General features: G+C 63.0%; 1 protein-coding gene across 11 annotated transcripts; it reads left to right on the plus strand.

Moving 5' to 3' along the window:
• Positions 1–208: 208 nt before the first annotated feature.
• Positions 209–16,638, plus strand: RASGRP2 (RAS guanyl releasing protein 2). Of its 11 annotated transcripts, none has more exons than XM_070077253.2 (17): positions 209–553; positions 3,012–3,154; positions 3,757–3,859; positions 4,332–4,394; positions 4,582–4,713; positions 5,313–5,463; positions 5,636–5,809; positions 5,920–6,036; positions 8,076–8,357; positions 9,120–9,197; positions 9,450–9,575; positions 9,818–9,933; positions 14,562–14,703; positions 14,936–14,972; positions 15,254–15,430; positions 16,225–16,289; positions 16,426–16,638. In XM_070077253.2, the coding sequence occupies exons 2-16, from the start codon at positions 3,082–3,084 to the stop codon at positions 16,281–16,283; spliced, it is 1,830 nt and encodes a 609-aa protein (XP_069933354.1). In that variant the 5' UTR covers positions 209–553; positions 3,012–3,081; the 3' UTR covers positions 16,284–16,289; positions 16,426–16,638. The 11 variants fall into 11 exon arrangements, with proteins under 11 accessions (XP_069933354.1, XP_069933526.1, XP_069933311.1 ...); XM_070077210.2 differs by lacking the exon at positions 209–553 and adding an exon at positions 623–734; XM_070077188.2 differs by lacking the exon at positions 209–553 and adding an exon at positions 1,131–1,250.
• The last annotated feature ends 1,437 nt before the right edge of the window (positions 16,639–18,075 follow it).

Genomic DNA, 18,075 nt, shown 5'->3' on the forward strand with positions numbered 1-18,075 from the left:
GGGGCCCACCGGAGCCGGGAGCCTGGACTTGGCGTTGAGGCCTCCGGGACTACTGAGGATCCGCGCTCCCGGGGGCGGGACCCAGGGGGGGTGGAACCTGGGGGAGGCTTGGCGTCTTCTCGGCTCCGCCCCCAGCCCCGCCCCACTGCGGCGTTTAAGGGTCTCTCAGCAGGTGGCTGGGCTGCACCCAAAGCCGGGGCGAGTGTTAGGGCGGGGGACAGTCACGGATCGCCGAGGCCGGGCCGGCGTCACCCTCCCTCGCTATGGGGAAACTGAAAACCAGAAAGAGCGCGCTTCTAGGTCTCACGTTAGCAACCTGGAGGTGCAGGGGAGGGGCGAGCCCCGGCAGGGAGGTTTGGGGCCGGTGGTTTCACAGTGAGTGTGCTTGAACCCAAAAGGCCGGAAGCTGTTACGGGGACCCCAACCGCCTGCCGCAGCCCCTCCCAAGTTCTTCCCCGCCGGGGTCCAGGCCTCCATTCTCCGCCGCCCGCTGTTGCCCCTTCCCCAGCCCTGTGGGGAGCCAGGCTTCCGGGGGCCCGCCCCCAGACACCAGGTAGCCGCATTTTGAGCCTGCCTGCCCGACTCCTCTGCCCAAAACGCTCCCATCTTGCCCTAGCCCCTCCCCCCCACCCAAGGACCCGCTGCCCCCACGCCCGAGACCTGCACCAGGCCCGTGCCGCCCGCCGCCCGCAGGAAGACGCCCGGCCCGGGGACGGGTTAGCCCCGTGGGAACGGTTTGTCTCGAAAACAGGAACCCGGGCCGGGGGCTGGGCGGGGCGCCCCTTCCCCACCGCAGTCCGCTTCCTGCCCCTCCCGGTTTCCTCCCCCGACACCCAGGCGGGTTTGGGGGGGGGCAGAGGGGCGCCCAGGGTTGAGGGCAGAGAGCCCTTAGATTAGTTTCCCCCCTCCGCGTCCAGCGCAGCCCGGCCTTTGCCCACCCACCCTCCGCACCGCCGTGGCGCAGCCCCCCGCCCGCCGCCTCGGCGTCCCGGGCGGCGCGGCAGGGGAGGGGTTAAGCTGCCGCAGGGACCTCCGCGTGCGGGGCAGAGGGAGCCCCCGGTGGGGGAGGCGCAGCCCGCGCTGCGGAGCCCGGCGCAGGGGCGGGAGGGGAGGGGAGGGGGCGGCGGCGGCGCGGGGGCGGGGCGCGGGGCCGCGGCGCGGAGAGCGGGCGGGAGCCGCAGCCGCAGCGAGGCCGGCGGGCGGGAGTGCACCGAGCTGGCGCCGGCAGGGCCGGGTGCGGGCTCCTTGCGGTGGGTCCCAAGAGTGAGTGAGCGAGCGAGCGCGGGCAGGGCGCTGGGCCAAGGAGGGCGCGGCCCCCGGGATGCCCCCAGGACGGTCCTGCAGGGCCCGGGGCTGCGGGTGGGTGGGGATTATGCGGCTCCGCTCGCGGGTAGGAGGGCGCTGCTTCGAGAACCGAGGCGTGCTGGACCACCGGCGGGATGGGGACCCCGCGGCGCACCGGGCCCCTCCCGGCCGCGTTTCCCCCGCGAGCCCCCATTGGACAGATGAGAAAACAGAGACTCGGAGAGGCCAAGTGATTCTCAAGGTCACACAGCAAGGCAGCAGAGGAACCAGGAGGGCGGGGCTCTGCGTGGCTCCCAGGAAAAGTCCGCATGACCAACTCCACGGTGGAGCTCCCAAGCCCCCCGCGGGGGGCAGTGCGTGTGGGGGCGGGCACCCTTCGGTGGGGTTAGGCTCTGCCAGGTCTGGGAGTGAGGGGAGTCAGTGCACGGGGCCGCAGGGCGGGCCCTGGACCGCGGACGGCTGGGGGGCGCGGGATGGGCGTGTGCGCGCTGACGGGGGTGTGTGCATGTGCGGGGGGAGTGTGCACGCTGAGACGCACTGCCTCGGCTGTGTGCGCACGTGTGCGGGTGTCAGAGCGCTAGTGCTGCGGGAGTCGAGGTGGGCCCTGCTCGGGAGGCGACCTCGCGCGCGGAGTGGGGGATGATCTGGGGTTGTGCGCCGGGGCGTCCTCCACGCAGGTGTGCACGGGCTTGGGTGCCATTGTGTGCGCGAGACGGCCCACAGGAGGCGAGTGCCCGCGGCCCAGGCGTGGGCGAGAGGGGCCTTGTTGCACCCCAGCGTAGGTCCCCAGTCTCTGGTGACTACGGAGGGTCTGTCCCTGCAGGAGTGCGTAGGACCCCCCGCAGTCACCGGAGTGGCTGCCGGTGTGGCCACTCCCCTCCCCCGCGTGCTGGCGCCCCCTTCTGGGCACCCTACTCCGTGTGCGCTCACGGTTCCCATGTGCAGGGTCAGGGACCCGGGTCCCGAGCCGGGCTAGGGAGGAGGATGGTGTGCGGAGAGGCCGAGCCCGGACCCCCTGGGGCCTTCTCGGAGGTGGCTCGGGAGCGCGCGGTTCCCAGGCTCAGGCCTCCCGCTGACGCCTCCGGCCGAAAAGGGCTCCCCGCCCCCACCCCCGCCCCAGGAATGTTCCCCGCCACTCCAGCCCGCTTCGCCAGCGGCAGGCCCCTGGGGGCCGCCGCAGCCCCGCCTCCCCTCCCTAGGCGCCCTGGAGGGAGAGATGCGGGCAGGACGCCTGGGTTCCCTCCTCCCCCCTCCCATCTCGGGGAGAAATTCCTCCGAGGTCCCCTCAGGCTCTGGGTTCCCAAAATAACCCTGCGGGGGAAGGGAGGCTGCGGAGGGAGGGGAGCGGGAGGGGCGCGAGCGGAGCTGCGGGGTGCTGCTGCAGGTGCCTCCGGGGAGCGGCGCCAGGAGAGCGGCCTGCGGGGGACCCGGGCGCACCCCGCCCCTGCAGTCCCGGCTCGTGGAGCCTCAGCCCTCCCGTGACTCCGAGGGTGGGCCGGAAGCCTCTCGGAGGTCCGTTTCCCAACTAAAGGGTTGCACCATCCCAGGCCAGACCGTTTAACCCCGGGAGTGGCCGCAGCGGACAACTCCGCCCCTGCCCAGCAGGGGGCGTGCCCGCCCCGCCCCGCCCCGTCCCATCCCCGCCCGCAGCACCGCTGCCCCGGCCCGCGCCTCCGCAGACTCCCGCTCTGCCTCTCTCGGGACAGGGGTCGGGTCTGAGTCCCTCGGGAGCCTCCCAGAGAGCAGCCTGGGCCTAGCCCGCGGGCGCCGGCGACCATGGCGTGCACCCTGGACCTGGACAAGGGCTGCACGGTGGAGGAGCTGCTCCGCGGCTGCATCGAAGCCTTTGGTGAGTGGCGCAGGAGGGCACACGGAACCCGGGCCCCTGCCTCCCAGGGTGGACCCCTGGCCCGGCGCCCCCCCCCCCCCAGCTCCGCATCCTGCAGCCTCTCCAAGGAGAGCCCCCTCCTCATCACAGGGTAGAGAGGCGCACGGGCTGCTGCAGCCCCTTCCCCAGCCTTCGCAGCCGGCGGGGAGGCAGCGCCGGGTCCCACCCTCCAACACGCGAGGGGCGTTATCTGTCTCCCCGGGGATCCGGAGGAACTCGCCGTCTCCGGCCTGGGAGCTGTTTCCGGCTGATGGGGGTGGGGGGGCGGCTTATCTGGTGAAGGGGGTGCCCCTTCCCCAGTACTCAGGAAGTGACCTCTGGATTCCTGACCCCGGGGAACCCAGGCTCCTTCCGCCCCAGCTGGTTCCCCTCGGACGACGCGCCGCTCGTCCAGCTCCTCGGACCCTGCCTTATCCCGCCCCCGCTCCACCTTTCCTTGCTAATTGGCCTGCTGGTTTGGGGTCCGGGGGAAAGCAGGAGGTGGGCGGGGCCGGGAGGGGGCGCGCCGCGGGCCAGCTGCTGGGCCGCGGGTCAGCGCGCTTCCCTTGGACCTTCCGCGCTAGACGACTCCGGGAAGGTGCGGGACCCGCAGCTGGTGCGCATGTTCCTTATGATGCATCCCTGGTACATCCCCTCCTCTCAGCTGGCGGCCAAACTGCTCCACATATATCCTTGGTGGGCCCGCAGGGGCCCCGCTGCCCCGCAGCGCCCCGGCTCGGCCCGGCGTGGGTCGAGCCTGGGCTCCCCCTCCCCTCCTCTCGGGACTCAGGCCCCGCCCCCAGGCTGTCGCCCCCGCCTAGGCGCTGCCCTCCGCCTCGCGGGAGTCCCGAACCCGACCCTGCGCCCGGCCTGGACCCCCGCTCTGGCTGGCCTCCCAGGGTGCGGGTCCTGCCTTCGGCCTCCTCCCATTGCTACCTGCTTCCCCCTTACCACCCCCCCAGCAGCCTCCCTGGACCCCGGCGGTGCCTTCCTTAATCCCTTTTCAGAACTTCCGTCCCAGGCCAGAGTCCAGGCCCCGCCCCCAGAGGGTCTCCCAGGACGCAGGCCCCGCCCCCAGCCTCCCTCTGAGCTCCGCCCCCGCGCCTGAATCCCTGTCTAGAGCTAGGCTCCATCTCTGTCTTCCTTAACTCTGCTTCACCTACCAACAGTCCCGGAAGGACAACTCCAGTTCCCTGCAGGTGAAAACCTGCCACCTGGTCAGGTGAGTCTGCCCTCTGGGGCCGGTCCCCCGCCTGGGCCCCTGCCCTGATGCGGGCGTGGAGGGAGGGCTCACCTGGGTTCCGGCTCCGGCTCCCTTGGTCCTGTTTGGGGTCCTGGGCTCTGATTTAGATGGGGTTGGCGGTGGTGCGGGCTGAGGGTCACTGAGGGTGACCCTGCCCCTCTGCCAGGTACTGGATCTCCGCGTTCCCGGCGGAGTTCGACTTGAACCCGGAGCTGGCCGAGCAGATTAAAGAGCTGAAGGCTCTCCTGGACCAAGAAGGGAACCGACGGCACAGCAACCTCATTGACATCGACAGCGTGTGCGTGGGGCAGCTCGGCGGGCAGGGCGGGCGCGCGGCCCGTGGCACCTAATAAATGTTGATTCGAATGAGTGAGGGTCCCGTCACTCTCTTGTTTAAGAAACCTTCCGTGGCTCCCTGTTGCCTTCAGAACACCCCGCCTGGCCATTAAGGCCTTTGGTGGCTCAGGCTGGCTTGGCCTTGCTTCCTGGCCCACAGCCCAGTGCCCATCCCAGGCACCCGGTAACCGCGGCGACACCACGGGCCCCCCAGCCCGTTGTCTGAGCCCCTGCCCTCCGTTCCCCTTGCTAGCCTCTCCGGGTCACCTCGACGCAGCCCAGGTGTGAGGCTGCCTGGCCCCCCCGCCCCGTTCTCTCCGTGGCCCCTGGCACGCGTGTCCTGTGTCTGTGAGCTCCGCAGCTCTGTGTTTCCAGCGCCTGGCACAGAGCACATTGGGCACAAGCGTGTGTTGAGTGTATGACCAGGGGGAAGATAGGGACGGGGCCATCGGAGTCTACGGCAGTGGCTCACACAGCTTGAGTGGCATGTCTGTGTGAGTGTGGGGGCCTCCAGGCATGGGGCGTCTCCAGCAAAGGGCTCCCTACTCCTGCCCCCCCCAGCCCCACCTACAAGTGGAAGCGGCAGGTGACCCAGCGGAACCCGGTGGGACAGAAAAAGCGCAAGATGTCGCTGCTGTTCGACCACCTGGAGCCCCTGGAGCTGGCGGAACACCTCACCTACCTGGAGTACCGCTCCTTCTGCAAGATCCTGGTGTGGCCCGCGGGCTCGGGCATGGGCTGGGCGTGGGCGGCCCGGGAGGGGGAGGGTCCCTGGGGCACGCGTGGGTGAGTTGCGGGTATCAGTGTGACCACTGAGGGACAGCTGGAAGGTGAGGCGTGGCCGTTGGCGGGGTGGGCGCTGAGGCCACGCCCGCCGCCCGCAGTTCCAGGACTACCACAGCTTCGTGACTCACGGCTGCACCGTGGACAACCCCGTGCTGGAGAGATTCATCGCCCTCTTCAACAGCGTCTCCCAGTGGGTGCAGCTCATGGTCCTCGGCAAGCCCACCGCGCCCCAGCGGGCCCTGGTCATCACGCACTTCGTCCACGTGGCAGAGGTGCCTGTCCCGCCCCCAGCCCTACTCCGCCCTGCCGGCTGGCCAGGACGGCCGGGCCGGGCTGAGTGCTGGGCCTGGAGGTGACTCCTTGCCTCTGTCCCCGTCCGCAGAAGCTGCTGCAGCTGCAGAACTTCAACACGCTGATGGCCGTGGTCGGGGGCCTGAGCCACAGCTCCATCTCGCGGCTCAAGGAGACCCACAGCCACCTCAGCGCCGACACCATCAAGGTGCCTGGGCGGGGGAGGGGTGGGGGAGGGGCGGCCCCAGCTGCTTGGCGTGCTGTCCTGGAGGGCCGGGGCGGGGGCAGGGCGGTTCCCAGCAGCATGGGGGTGCTGTCCTGGAGGGGCGGGGGCGGGGGCAGGGCGGCTCCCAGCAGCATGGGGGTGCTGTCCTGGAGCGGCGGGGGCGGGGGTGGGGGCAGGGCGGCTCCCAGCAGCTTGGGGGTGCTGTCCTGGAGGGGCGGGGCGAGGTGGGCCCCCAGCAGCATGGGGGTGCTGTCCTGGAGGGGCGGAGTAGGCCCCTAGCCGCACAGGGTGCTGTCCTGGAAACTGAAGCTCAGGGGGCCTTAATGCTTTTCCTGGGCCACACAATGAAAGGGGCGGAGTGGGGACCCTCAGTCCTGTCCGACCCCAAAGCTTGTGCTTTTTTTCTTTTAGTGTTTTCTCGCATGGGGTAATACGAGGGAATTTCAACGGGTGCATGGACTGAGCAGAGGAGTTACCTGGGGCAGCAGTTAGGACACTTCTTGGGGCACCTGCCTCCCAGGTTGGGGCGCCTGGATTTGAATCCCAGCTCCAGACCCTGGGAGATGGCAGGGGGTGGCTCCCTTGGGGGGGATGGGATACCCAAACTGAGTTCCTGGCTCCTGACTCAGGCCTGGCCCAGCCCAGGGGCATGATGGGGAGAGAACCAGTGCAGGGGCCTTTATTTTCTGTCTCTCTGCTTCTCAAGGAAATTAAAACATAAAAAGTTGATTTTGGTGCAAAAATGTTGACGTCCATGCGTACGAGAGGTCTTCAAAAATTTATGGACTGAACATGTTATGAAAAAACTGTGCATGGATTTCAAATTTTTTTATGCCAAAATCAACTTTTTTTTTTTTTAAGAAAGATTCATTTATTTGAAAGGCAGAGCAATAAAGAGGGAGGAAGAGAGGGAGAGAGAGAGAGAGATCTTTCACCCACTGGTTCACTCCCCAAATACCTCCAACAGCCAGGGCTGGGCCAAGCCAAAGCCAGGAGCCAAGAACTCCATCTTGGTCTCCTACCCAGGTGGCAGGAGCCTAAGCACCTGGGCTGTCTTCTGCATTCCCGGGTGCGTTAGCAGGGCGCTGGGTTGGAAGTGGAGCAGCTGGGGCTGGAACAAGCCCTCTGATGGAGGGGGCCTGCGTGGCAGGCTGCAGCCTAACCCTCTGTGTCACAACACCAACCCCCCAACTTACTTTAAAAAAAAAAAAGATTTATTTATTTATTTATTTGAAAGGCAGAGTTACAGAGAGGCAGAGAGAGAGAGAGAGAGAGAGAGAGAGAGAGAGAGAGGTCTTCCATTTGCTGGTTCACTCCCCAAATGGCTGCAATGGCCGGAGTTGCACCGATCCAAAGCCAGGAGCCAGGAGCTTCTTATGGGTGCAGGGGCCCCAGCACTTGGGCCATCTTCCACTGCTTTCCAAGGCCATCAGCAGAGAGCTGGATCGGAAGTGGAGCAGCCGGGACTAGAACCGGTGCCCATATGGGATGCGGGCACAGCAGGCGGCGGCTCTACCCGCTGCGCCACAGTGCCGGCCCCTCGACTTATTTTTCAAGCCGTTTCCCACAAGCCTTCTGCAGCGCCTCCTGTGTGTTACTCTGTTGTCCTGCGTCCTCCCTTCCACTGGTTCTGAAGATTCTTTGTGTCCTGCTGGGCGGAGCCGGGGTTCGTTCCTTCTCAGTGTTGCGTGATACCCCGTTGTGGAGCCCACCCCGTTGGTGCATCTGTTGTGTTGGACCCTGGGATGCTCCTTGCTCATCTGTCAGTGTGGACGCTAGCCTGTGCCTGGGCCCGCTGTAAAACTGTGGTATTTGGCAGTGGGTGCTGCCTTGAGTTCACGACCTGTGAACTCTGACCTCCAGGGCCTGTGGAGCCAGTGCGGAGCGGGGGGATTGTTCCCCTGTCTCTGACCCTCATTCCGCCTCTGCTCCCACGTTGCCGGGGCTGAGGCGGGAGGACGGTTGAACGGTGCGTCGATGCCCACGCATGCGCACGCGTGACCCTTGTCCTCTGCCCCCAGCTCTGGGAAGGGCTGACCGAATTAGTGACGGCCACAGGCAACTATGGCAACTACCGGCGGCGTCTGGCAGCCTGCGTGGGCTTCCGCTTCCCCATCCTGGGTGTGCACCTCAAGGACCTGGTGGCCCTGCAGCTGGCACTGCCCGACTGGCTGGACCCCGCGCGGACACGGCTCAACGGGGCCAAGATGAAGCAGCTGTTCAGTATCCTGGAGGAGCTGGCCATGGTGACCAGCCTGCGGCCACCCGTGCAAGCCAACCCCGACCTGCTGAGCCTGCTCACGGTGAGCGGCCTGGGCAGAGGAGCTGCGGGACAGCCACAGCTGGTCCTGGCTGTGGGCAGGGCCTTGGGCGCTGGGTTCTGGTCATGGGACCGAGACGCAGCCTGGGCTCAGGGCTTGGAGTGTACTCTGAGCTGGTCCCAGGCTCTGGTCGAGGCTGTGGGCTGAGGTCTGATCCCAAGGTTGGCTGGTGCACTTAGGGCCAGGGTTGAGGCTGGGTCTGGGTCCTGGGCTGACTGCTTGGCGGGGGGGCTGCATTCAAAGTTGGGGACAAACTGGATTCGTGTGCAGCAGTGGTTTCTCCACAGGGTCCTGGCCCCCGAGCAGGGTCGTGGGCTTGGTCTTGTACTCAGTCTTGAAATCTGGGGTGGGGGCTGGGTTCTAGGTCTGAGCTTGAGAACATTCTAGATGTGGGACTGGTGGGAGCTTGGGCTGGCGGGTTCAGGGTGGATTCTTGGTGGCTTCAGCTCTTGAAATCTGAGCTGCATTTTGGATGAGTCTCCGAGCTGGAAGCTGGGTTCTGACTTGGCGTCGCGGCTGGCATCTTGGCAGTGTGTGGTGTTCAGGGTGTGGGGCCAGGCTGTGGTCGCGCGCGTGTGTGTGTGTGTGTGTGTGTGCGCGCATGCGAGGCTGGCCTGCGGTTGTCCGGCTGTGTTCGAAGCTGGGCTTTGCACTGAGTCTGGTTCCTGGCCTGGGCCCAGGACTGAGCTGGGGGCTCCTGGCCGCAGCAGGGCCAGGGGATGTGAGCGAAGCCGTGTGTCCCAGGTGTCTCTGGATCAGTATCAGACGGAGGATGAGCTGTACCAGCTGTCCCTGCAGCGGGAGCCGCGCTCCAAGTCTTCGGTGAGAGACGCACTCCCTCCTGCCTCTTCGCTCGGCCGCACCCGAGTCCCAGGCTGTGGGGACAGGAGAAATTCTTCGAAGCCACCTCACTTGCCGGGAGTCCTAGGGTGGGGGCAGTGGCCTTGGGTGTGCGTCTGCTCCCCTCAGGGGACCGCCCTGTCTGTGTGCGTCTACCCCCTGCCAGGGGATCCCCCTCTCTGTTCCTCCGGGCTCCCCCCTCTGGCCCCAGCTCAGTCCTGACCTTCTCCGCAGCCAACCAGCCCCACCAGTTGCACGCCGCCTCCACGGCCCGCTGTGCTCCTGGAGCCGTGGACCTCCGCTGCTAAGCCCAAGCTGGACCAGGCCCTGGTGGTGGAACACATTGAGAAGATGGTGGAGGTGAGACTCGCTGGGAGCCCGAGCCACGGTGGGGGCGGGGGGCTAAGTGTGCTGGTGCCAGAGCCGGCGCTAGTGCTGTGTCCAGGGGCCAGTGCTCAGGCCCCAGGAGGCGCAGGTTGGCTGTCTGGCCCAAGGTGCCTGCTGCGACTGGGGCTGGGGCGGGGGACGCCCTCGGAGACGCCCTGGTGCATTGAGAGTGCCTGTTCTTTCGTTCTGCCCTGCCCTGGCCCCGTGGACCCCAGTCTGTGTTCCGGAACTTCGATGTTGACGGCGACGGCCATATCTCGCAGGAAGAGTTCCAGATCATCCGTGGAAATTTCCCTTACCTCAGCGCCTTTGGGGACCTCGACCAGAACCAGTGAGGAGGGCTGGGGCCCGAGGGGGGGCAGGCGCCCGGCGTGCTTCCCTCAGGCTCTGTTCACCTGGTGCAAGTCGAGGCCGTCAAGCCAGACAACCTCGCCTGGCCGGGGACGCTCCTTCTGTGGGGAGGATGCTCCTACCTGTGGGGGGACGCTGCTACTGTGGGGGGACGCTCCTACTGTGGGGGGACGCTCCTACTGTGGGGAGGGCCCTGAGCGGTACTGTTTTTAATGATTTACTTGTCTATTTGCAAGGCAGAGCAACAGAGAGAGAGGGAGAGGGGGAGACACAGAGAGATCTTCACCCGCTGGTTCACTCCCCAAACGGCCGCAGCAGTCGGGGCTGGGCCAGGCCGAGGCCAGGAGCCTGGAGCTCCATCCGGGTCTCCCACGTGGGGCAGGGGCAGGAGCGCTTGGGCCGTCCTCCGCTGCTTTTCCAGGCGCATTGGCGGGAGCTGCACCGGAAGTGGAGCAGCCGGGACTTGAACTAGTACTTCCTTACAGGGTGCTGCAGACCCCAGGGATCTGATTATGTTGGGTGGGGGGAGACTTTGAATTAGCTCGCCCGCCAGACGGATAGGGTGGAGGACCGGAGAGGCTCCCCTTGAATCTTGGGGAGGCTGTGGCATGCATGCTGCTGTGTTGGTGAGGCTCACAGCTGGCAGAAGGAGTGGGCAGCCGGTTTTAATGAAGATATAAAGGCCTGGAATTAGCAGCACCCACTTGCTTATCAACAGTTCCCATGCTGACAGTTTGGAAAAACAGCTGGTTCTTGGACGTAGGTTAAACACGATGCCCCCTGCCACCGCCCTCCGTGCCCTGTTTCTGCTGAGCAGACAAAACCTCAATCAAGACTTATAATCCGTCCTGGGTTGATGAATTTTTAAAACATTACCTGAATGTCAAAAACATGCTTTTTAAAAATTTCCACCAAAAAATGGCAAAATAATAAGTTTATAGTGTACAAAGTATTTTTTTTTTTGACAAGCAGAGTTAGACAGTGAGAGAGAGAGACAGAGAGAAAGATCTTCCTTCTGTTGGTTCACCCCGCAATGGCCACTACGGCCAGCGCGCTGCGCCAATCCGAAGCCAGGAGCCAGGTGCTTCTCCTGGTCTCCCATGGGGTGCAGGGCCCAAGCACCTGGGCCATCCTCCACTGCCCTCCCGGGCCACAGCAGAGAGCTGGACTGGAAGAGGGGCAACTGGGACAGAATCTGGCGCCCCAAACGGGGCTAGAACCCAGGGTGCTGGCACCACAGGCGGAGGATTAGCCAAGTGAGCTGCGGCGCCGGCCTGTACAAAGTATTTAAAGAAATGAAAAAAAGAAGCAAAAGAAAATAAGAAAAGGAAGTTCTTTCCCTCTTTCCCCAGGATTTTTTTTTAAACATTTATTTATTTTATTTGAAAGAATTACAGAGAGAGAAGGAGAGACAGAGAGAAAGAGAGATCTTCCATCCGCTAGTTCACTCCCAAACACGGCTGCAATGGCCAGGGCCGGGCCAGGCTGAAGCCAGGAGCCAGGAGCTTCTTCAAGTCTCCCACGTGGGTGCAGGCGCCCAAGCACTTGGGTCATTTTCTGCTGCTTCTCCCAGGCGCATTAGCAAGGAGCTGGATTGGAAGTGGAGTAGCTGAGACATGAACTGGCGCTCATATGGGATGCCGGTACTGCAGGCGGCAGCTTTACTGGCTATGCCACAGCGCTGGCCCTGGATTTTGTTTTTATTATTATTTTTTATTTATTTATTTTTTATTTTTTGACAGGCAGAGTGGACAGTGAGAGTGAGAGAGAGACAGAGAGAAAGGTCTTCCTTTACCATTGGTTCACCCTCCAATGGCCGCTGTGGCCGGCGCACCGCGCTGATCTGAAGCCAGGAGCCAGGTGCTTCTCCTGGTCTCCCATGGGGTGCAGGGCCCAAGCACCTGGGCCATCCTCCACTGCACTCCCGGGCCACAGCAGAGAGCTGGCCTGGAAGAGGGGCAACCGGGACAGAATCTGGCGCCCCAACCGGGACTAGAACCCGGTGTGCCAGCGCCGCAGACGGAGGATTAGCCTAGTGAGCCGCGGCGCCAGCCTTTTATTATTATTAAGATTCATTTACTTATTTATTTGAAAGGCAGAGTTACAGATAGAGAGGGAAAGAGAGAGAGAGAGAGAGAGAGAGGGAGAGAGAGATCTTCCTTCTGCTGATCACTTCCCAAGCGGTAAGAACAGCCAGCCAGCAGCTTCATCCGGGTCTCCCACGTGGGTGGCAGGGCTGCACGGACTTGGGCCATCTTCCACTGCTTTGCCAGGCACAATAGCAGGGAGCTGGATTGGAGTGGAGCAGCTGGGATTAGATCCAGCGCCCGTGTGGGACGCTGATGTCGCAGGGGGCTTATCCCTCTGCACCACAGCGCCGGCCCAGGGCTCCCAGGATTAATGCAGGATCAGAGGCAGCGCTTCGGCCGTAGATGGGCCCTTCCCGGCTTTTTTCCCTCAGGCGTCTGCAGACTGATAGAGATGTTGCTTGCTTGGCGTCTGCTCCGTGGACGACCCTGGTGACAGGACAGATGCTGCTCCGCCTGTGGCTTTAGTCTAGTTTCTTCATTTCTGCTCCCAGAGTTGAGGCAGAGGCAGAGAGGAGTTTGAGGTCAGCTCCCTGGGCGGGAGGGGCCGCAGGTGTTCCCAGACAGGGGTCTCAGCTCTCCACCTGACACAGGCCCCAGGCCTGGCCTCCAGCCCCCAGCAGCTGCCTTCCTCCGGGAGGAAGCCCCTCAACCCCTCCCGGACCAGCACGAGCTCACTGGGCTCACTGCTTCTCCCGGAAGCTTCCTCTCTGTTTCTGGAACTCGGGGCTGTCCCTTTCCTTCTCGCAAAACCACCTATGCATTGCATATGCTTTTTGGTATATTTTTAACCAGCATTAGGTATTTGTAGCATTGTGGTCTCTGCTTGTTTTTCTTTTTTTTTAAATCACTGTTTGATGGAACTGCTCACTTTGCTTTTTTTTTTTTTTTGCATTTTGCATTTTTTTTGTTTGTTTTCCACTACACCCTTTGTCATGGACATCTTTCCATGTGGAGTCATCTAGACCAGGCTGTAGAACATCTGCAGAGTATTCTAGCATGTGGCTGGCCCATCATTTACCTACGCATCCTCCTGCTGATGGGCACAGAGACGGCTCCTTTCTTTCCTATTTTTCCTCTCCGTACCGCTGTGAACCTCCTTGTACTCGCGCACTCAGGCCAGTACTTCTGTAGGAGAAATTCCTAGAAGTGGGATAATTGGATCAAAAGATATGCACATTCTAAATTAGGAGAGAGGCTGCCAGACTGACCTCAGATGAGGTTGCACCAGTTTGCACCCCCAGCAGCAGCGTACAAGTGCCTGTTTCCCAATTTCCTTGCCAAAAGTGGATGCTATAATAAGCTTTACAATTTTGCCAGTCTCGTTGGCAAATGGTGTCTTGGTTAAATTTGCATTTCTTTAATACTAATGGGGGTAGGGTATCTTTTTCACATATTTATCGGCCACTTATATTTCTTCCGTTAATTGCCTGTTCATATTCTTCGTCCATTATTCTACTCGATGTGTTGGTCTTTTTCTCATTGATTTTTCGAATCTCTGTTAATGGATATATATTAACCCTTTGCTGTTGAATGTGTTTGCAAATATTTTCTCCCTGTGTGTCATTTATGTTGTCTTTTTTCACATAAAGTTTTGAAAATTCTGTGTGTTCGATATGTCAGTCTTTTCCTTTTCGCTTCTTGGATTTGTGTTTTATGTAGAAAGACCCTCAGCCTCTTAAGGTTATGAACTTATTCCCTTTTCCCAGACACTTTTATAATTCTGTTTTGAGTGTTCTCAGTTCCTTGAGAGTTAGCAATCTAGTTTCTATTTTTTCCTAAGGGGACAGTTACCCCTGTGCCCGGCTGGTTTGAAGGATCAACCTGGACCACCCAGGAACTTCCAAGTGCAGTGGGTGGGGGTTGCAAATACGGGCTGGCCGGATGGGAGTGACCCCTGGTGGCCAGGGACGCGGCACCCGCATGGACACGCTGTCAGGGCTCCAGGCGCGTCCACTCACTCGATCTCTGTGAGGAATCCTAGGTGAGGGAACCAGGGTATAAGGCGATGTGCCAACCCAGGTCACGTGGCTGGGAAGTGGAGCTGGGATTTGAACTGGGGTCCCTGTCCAGGACACGTGCTCCTTCTGTCCTCGGAACACTCTAACAGGCAGGAAAAGGGGCCCAGCGCCAAGCCCTGGGGGAGGGGGGGACCCTGGTTTAGGGGTGTCTTTCTGGCAGGGTTAAGCGAGAGGGAGCTGGGCGCGGCTTTCCTGCATCTCAGCCCCTTAGCGAGCTGCCAACCCTGAGGGCTCCGACTGGCCTGTGCGGAACACACCTTGGGGACCCCAGCCTGGTGGTCCCCCGGGCTTTTCACTGTGGAATGGGCGGGCAGGCAGGCACCCAGCACACAGCTGCTAGTGGCCGCTGCTTCGTCCCCCGGACTCCCAGCCTGGTGCGCCTCTTCCCTGCGCCAGGGCCCCAGGCCAGAGGTCGCGAGGACCGTTCTGTCGGGAGGGCGTCTCCCCGTGGGTCGGTGGTCCCGGGGCGCGTCGGAGCTGAGGCTCCCCCCGCCCCGCAGGGACGGCTGCATCAGCAGGGAGGAGATGGTCTCCTACTTCCTGCGCTCCAGCTCCGTGCTGGGCGGCCGCATGGGCTTCGTGCACAGCTTCCAGGAAAGCAACTCCTTGCGCCCAGTCGCCTGCCGCCACTGCAAAACCCTGGTGAGCCCCCCCACGCCGCCCCTCTCCAGGCCTGGCCCCGCCCCTGCCGGAGCCGGCTCCGCAGCGCGCCTCTTATTAACTCCACCTGCCCCTCCTCTCTTGCCCTCTGCCCCCCCCCCCCCAGAGGTGGGTTCTTAGGCTCCAACCCCCGCTGTCCAGAGGAAGAGGAGGTGGAGCCATCACCTCTAAGCCCCTCCCACCCTCACCAGCACGGCCCCCTCCTCTGTTGCAGATCCTTGGTATCTACAAGCAGGGCCTGAAATGCAGAGGTGAGCACGGCTGGCCCGGGGGTCTGGGGCCGGGATTCTGATCTTGGTGGGGCGGCTGGCCAGGAAGTATCCACTTGGAACGGAGACGGAGGCCAATTAATGGGAGGGGAGTTTATTTTGGTGAGGCAGCTGGCTAGGGGCAGAAAGCCTCGGAGAGGACAGACAGACAGTGAGGATGAAGACAGCACGCTGGAAAGAGGCTTTTATTTTGGTGGGGCGGCAGGGAACCTAGGGAGCTGCACAGGCCTGCGGGTTCTGACCAGCGCCCCGGCCCCTCACAGCCTGCGGCGTGAATTGCCACAAGCAGTGCAAGGACCGCCTGTCGGTGGAGTGCCGGCGCAGGGCCCAGAGTGTGAGTCTGGAGGGGCCCGCGGCCTCCCCCTCTCCCACACACAGCCACCACCGCGCCTTCAGCTTCTCCCTGCCCCGGCCGGGCAGGCGAGGTTCCCGGCCTCCAGGTAAGAGGGAGCCCCCATCCTGTACTGGCTTGTGGGGGGAGGGGGCAGGGCCGCGGGGGCAGAGTAGGAACTTATCCGGGCCGGGGACCACCCAGAGCCTGCCGTTCTGTTGTTTGGTGGGGTGCTGAGGACGGGTCAGGTACCAGAGGTGCTGTGGGGCCCTTGACCATCGAGGCTGGGGAGGAGGAGACCCCACTTTATAAAGAAATGCAAAGCGGGAGACTGCGCGATTCCAGCCGCACGCTCATTTTGCCAGAGGGCCTGACGAGGGATGGGGGCTCCGGGAGCCGTGAGCCTACGTTTGCCCTGCTCGCCTTCCTGGGGTCCCTGGTGGCTTCCGACGGGTTTGCTGAATGACAGCTCACCAGACGACTCTGCCGAGGACGGTCTGCACGGCTGTGTTCCACTGGGGCGAGGCAGTTGACCACAACTGTCCTCAAAAATAGAGGCGGCCACAGGGCATAGGCCTCAGAAATAGAAGAGGGAAACCATTTGCACTGAGCCTTCCGAGAGCGCTGGGGTCTGAGATGTGACGTACGCACAAAATGGACGGTTAGGCAAAGTGCGCTGGCAGATCTGGGGCTTAAAAAAAAACAAGCCGTAGCCAAACGAAAACTTGGAAAAGGAGCCTCACACGTCGGTCATTAGGTCATTCAAGGGAATTGATTCTTGGCGGGTGGGTCTGCTTCCGGGAGGGGGCGGGTGTCTTCCATGAGCAGGTCCCAGGTCCCCGCGGCGGGGGGGGGGGGTCGGGGGGAGGCTCTGCGACAGCCACCCCTGCCCCCCCCCCGCAGAGATACGAGAGGAGGAGGTGCAGGCGGTGGAGGACGGGGTGTTTGACATCCACTTGTGACAGCTGGTGAGTCCCCCGACGGCTGCAGGCTGGGATGGCGGCTGCAGGCTGGGATGGCGTGGCGGTTTGTGGGCGATGGGTGCTCCCCGGGGGCCCTGGCGGGTGGCCATCTTTCTTACCACTTCTGTTTTTCCCTTCTCAGCTGTGACTGGATCAAGGACTCACTCCTGCCTTGGAGAAAAGACTCGGACCAGAGCAGGGGGCCTGGGGGTGCTGGGGCAGGAGGCGGGGGCTGGGGTGGGTGTGAGGGTGGCATGCAACTGAGGGCAGGGCCAGGGCTGGCGTCCCTAAGATTGTACAGACTCTTGTGAATATTTGTATTTTCCAGATGGAATAAAATGGCCCGTGTAATTAATCTGGCCCATCGGAGCCTAGAATCCTGGGGGTGGGGTGGGGCCGGACTTCTAGGGACTGCCATCTTGGGATTCAGATCAGGAATTGGACGCGTCTGGAATCTTGGGGGAGGGGACCTTAGCGCCAGAGACCTTTGGAACACAAGAATCTTGCAGATGGTCTAGAATCTTGAGGAATCCAGAAACCTGGGGATCTAAACACTGGAAACCAATGCCTTTGCACCCCAGAATTGCTGGGCGCGTGGCCATGTGTAACCGGAGCCTACAGCCCACAGCTGGGAGTCACTGGCTGACAGGTGGCCCTCCCGCCTTTGCCCGAACACTTTCAGTGGTGGGGCGGGCACTCACTGCCGGAACCCTGGGAGGCAGACGGCAGTCCCAGAGCGGGTCGTGGAGGAAGGGACTCGGGCGGCCATAGGCTCCTGCGGGGGCCTGCGTGCCCCGGGGTGGGGGCCGGGCTGCTCCTGGCCTGGTACTGCCGCCAGCCGGAAGGACAGGGACTTCCAGAGCAAGTGCGGATCGATCTGCTGATCTGCTCGCAGTCCCCGGCGGGCGGCCCCGCCCTGCGCAGCCCGCTCTCCCCTCCCTCCTGAGCAGGCAGCAGGGAGGTTTTGGGGGTCAGAGTGGGGAGGGCGGGTCTGGGAGTTCCCTGAAGGTGTTGAAGAGCAGCCCTGCCACTGGGGGCTACGTGCCCAGCCCCCCCAGGCCGGGGGTGTCCTGCAGTGGCTGTGGGAGTGTCCTGGGTGGGAGCATGGATTCTGCAGACCTGTCAGTGGCCTAGGTCCCCCCAGAAGGCTCCCCGGGATGCCTCACCTCACGTCCTCTCGGCCTGCACCCCACTTCCTGGTCCTTGTTTTGGGTGGCGCCCTTCTCCCTCCCGATCAGGTGTCAGGTGCAGCCTTGCCCCCTTTTGGTCCCCCAGCCCTGTCCCTGCTCGGCCCCTCCTGTCCTCGGCCCCCTCCCGCCCCTCCCCCTCATGAGGCTGTAATATCCGTTTCACGATTTGGGGGCTGAGTTGCTATAACAACAGACGATTGTGTTGTGAAGAGCGGCTCTCTCGCTCCTGCACTGCCCGCCCCGCTGCCTCCCTCACTGCCTCTGTCCCTGCTCCCCTCCCCGCCACCCCCCAGCCCAGCCCGGCTTCTTCCCTGTGTGTGTGTGTGTGTGTGTGTGTGTGTGTCCAGGCATGCCCTGCCTGCCATGTGACGTGTGCCCGTCTTTCCGTGGTTGCGTGTGTCTGGTGTCTGCGCTTCACGTGTGTGCTGTGTGCATGTGTGTGCACAAGCACTGTGCTTGCCCTCTCCCCTGCATTTTCTCTCCGTGTGCACATGGGAGAAGGGCGGGTGCTGAGCACGTCACCCCAGTGTCCACGATGGGTGGGAGCCCCTGTGTGTGTGGGGGTGTGTGTCTGGAAGTGGTGGGTCCCAGCTGCGTGGGGG

This window comes from Oryctolagus cuniculus, chromosome 1 (assembly GCF_051225735.1).
Source record: "Oryctolagus cuniculus isolate XC-2025 breed Fujian yellow rabbit chromosome 1, ASM5122573v1, whole genome shotgun sequence".
NCBI classification, from domain to species: domain Eukaryota; kingdom Metazoa; phylum Chordata; class Mammalia; order Lagomorpha; family Leporidae; genus Oryctolagus; species Oryctolagus cuniculus.

Coding starts and splice junctions, on each gene's coding strand:
- RASGRP2 (XM_070077253.2), top strand. CDS start 3,082: ATGGCGTGCACCCTGGACCTGGACAAGGGCTGCACGGTGGAGGAGCTG. Junction 4,395..4,581: donor AAAACCTGCCACCTGGTCAG/GTGAGTCTGCCC, acceptor CCCCTCTGCCAG/GTACTGGATCTCCGCGTTCC. Junction 6,037..8,075: donor TCAGCGCCGACACCATCAAG/GTGCCTGGGCGG, acceptor CTCTGCCCCCAG/CTCTGGGAAGGGCTGACCGA.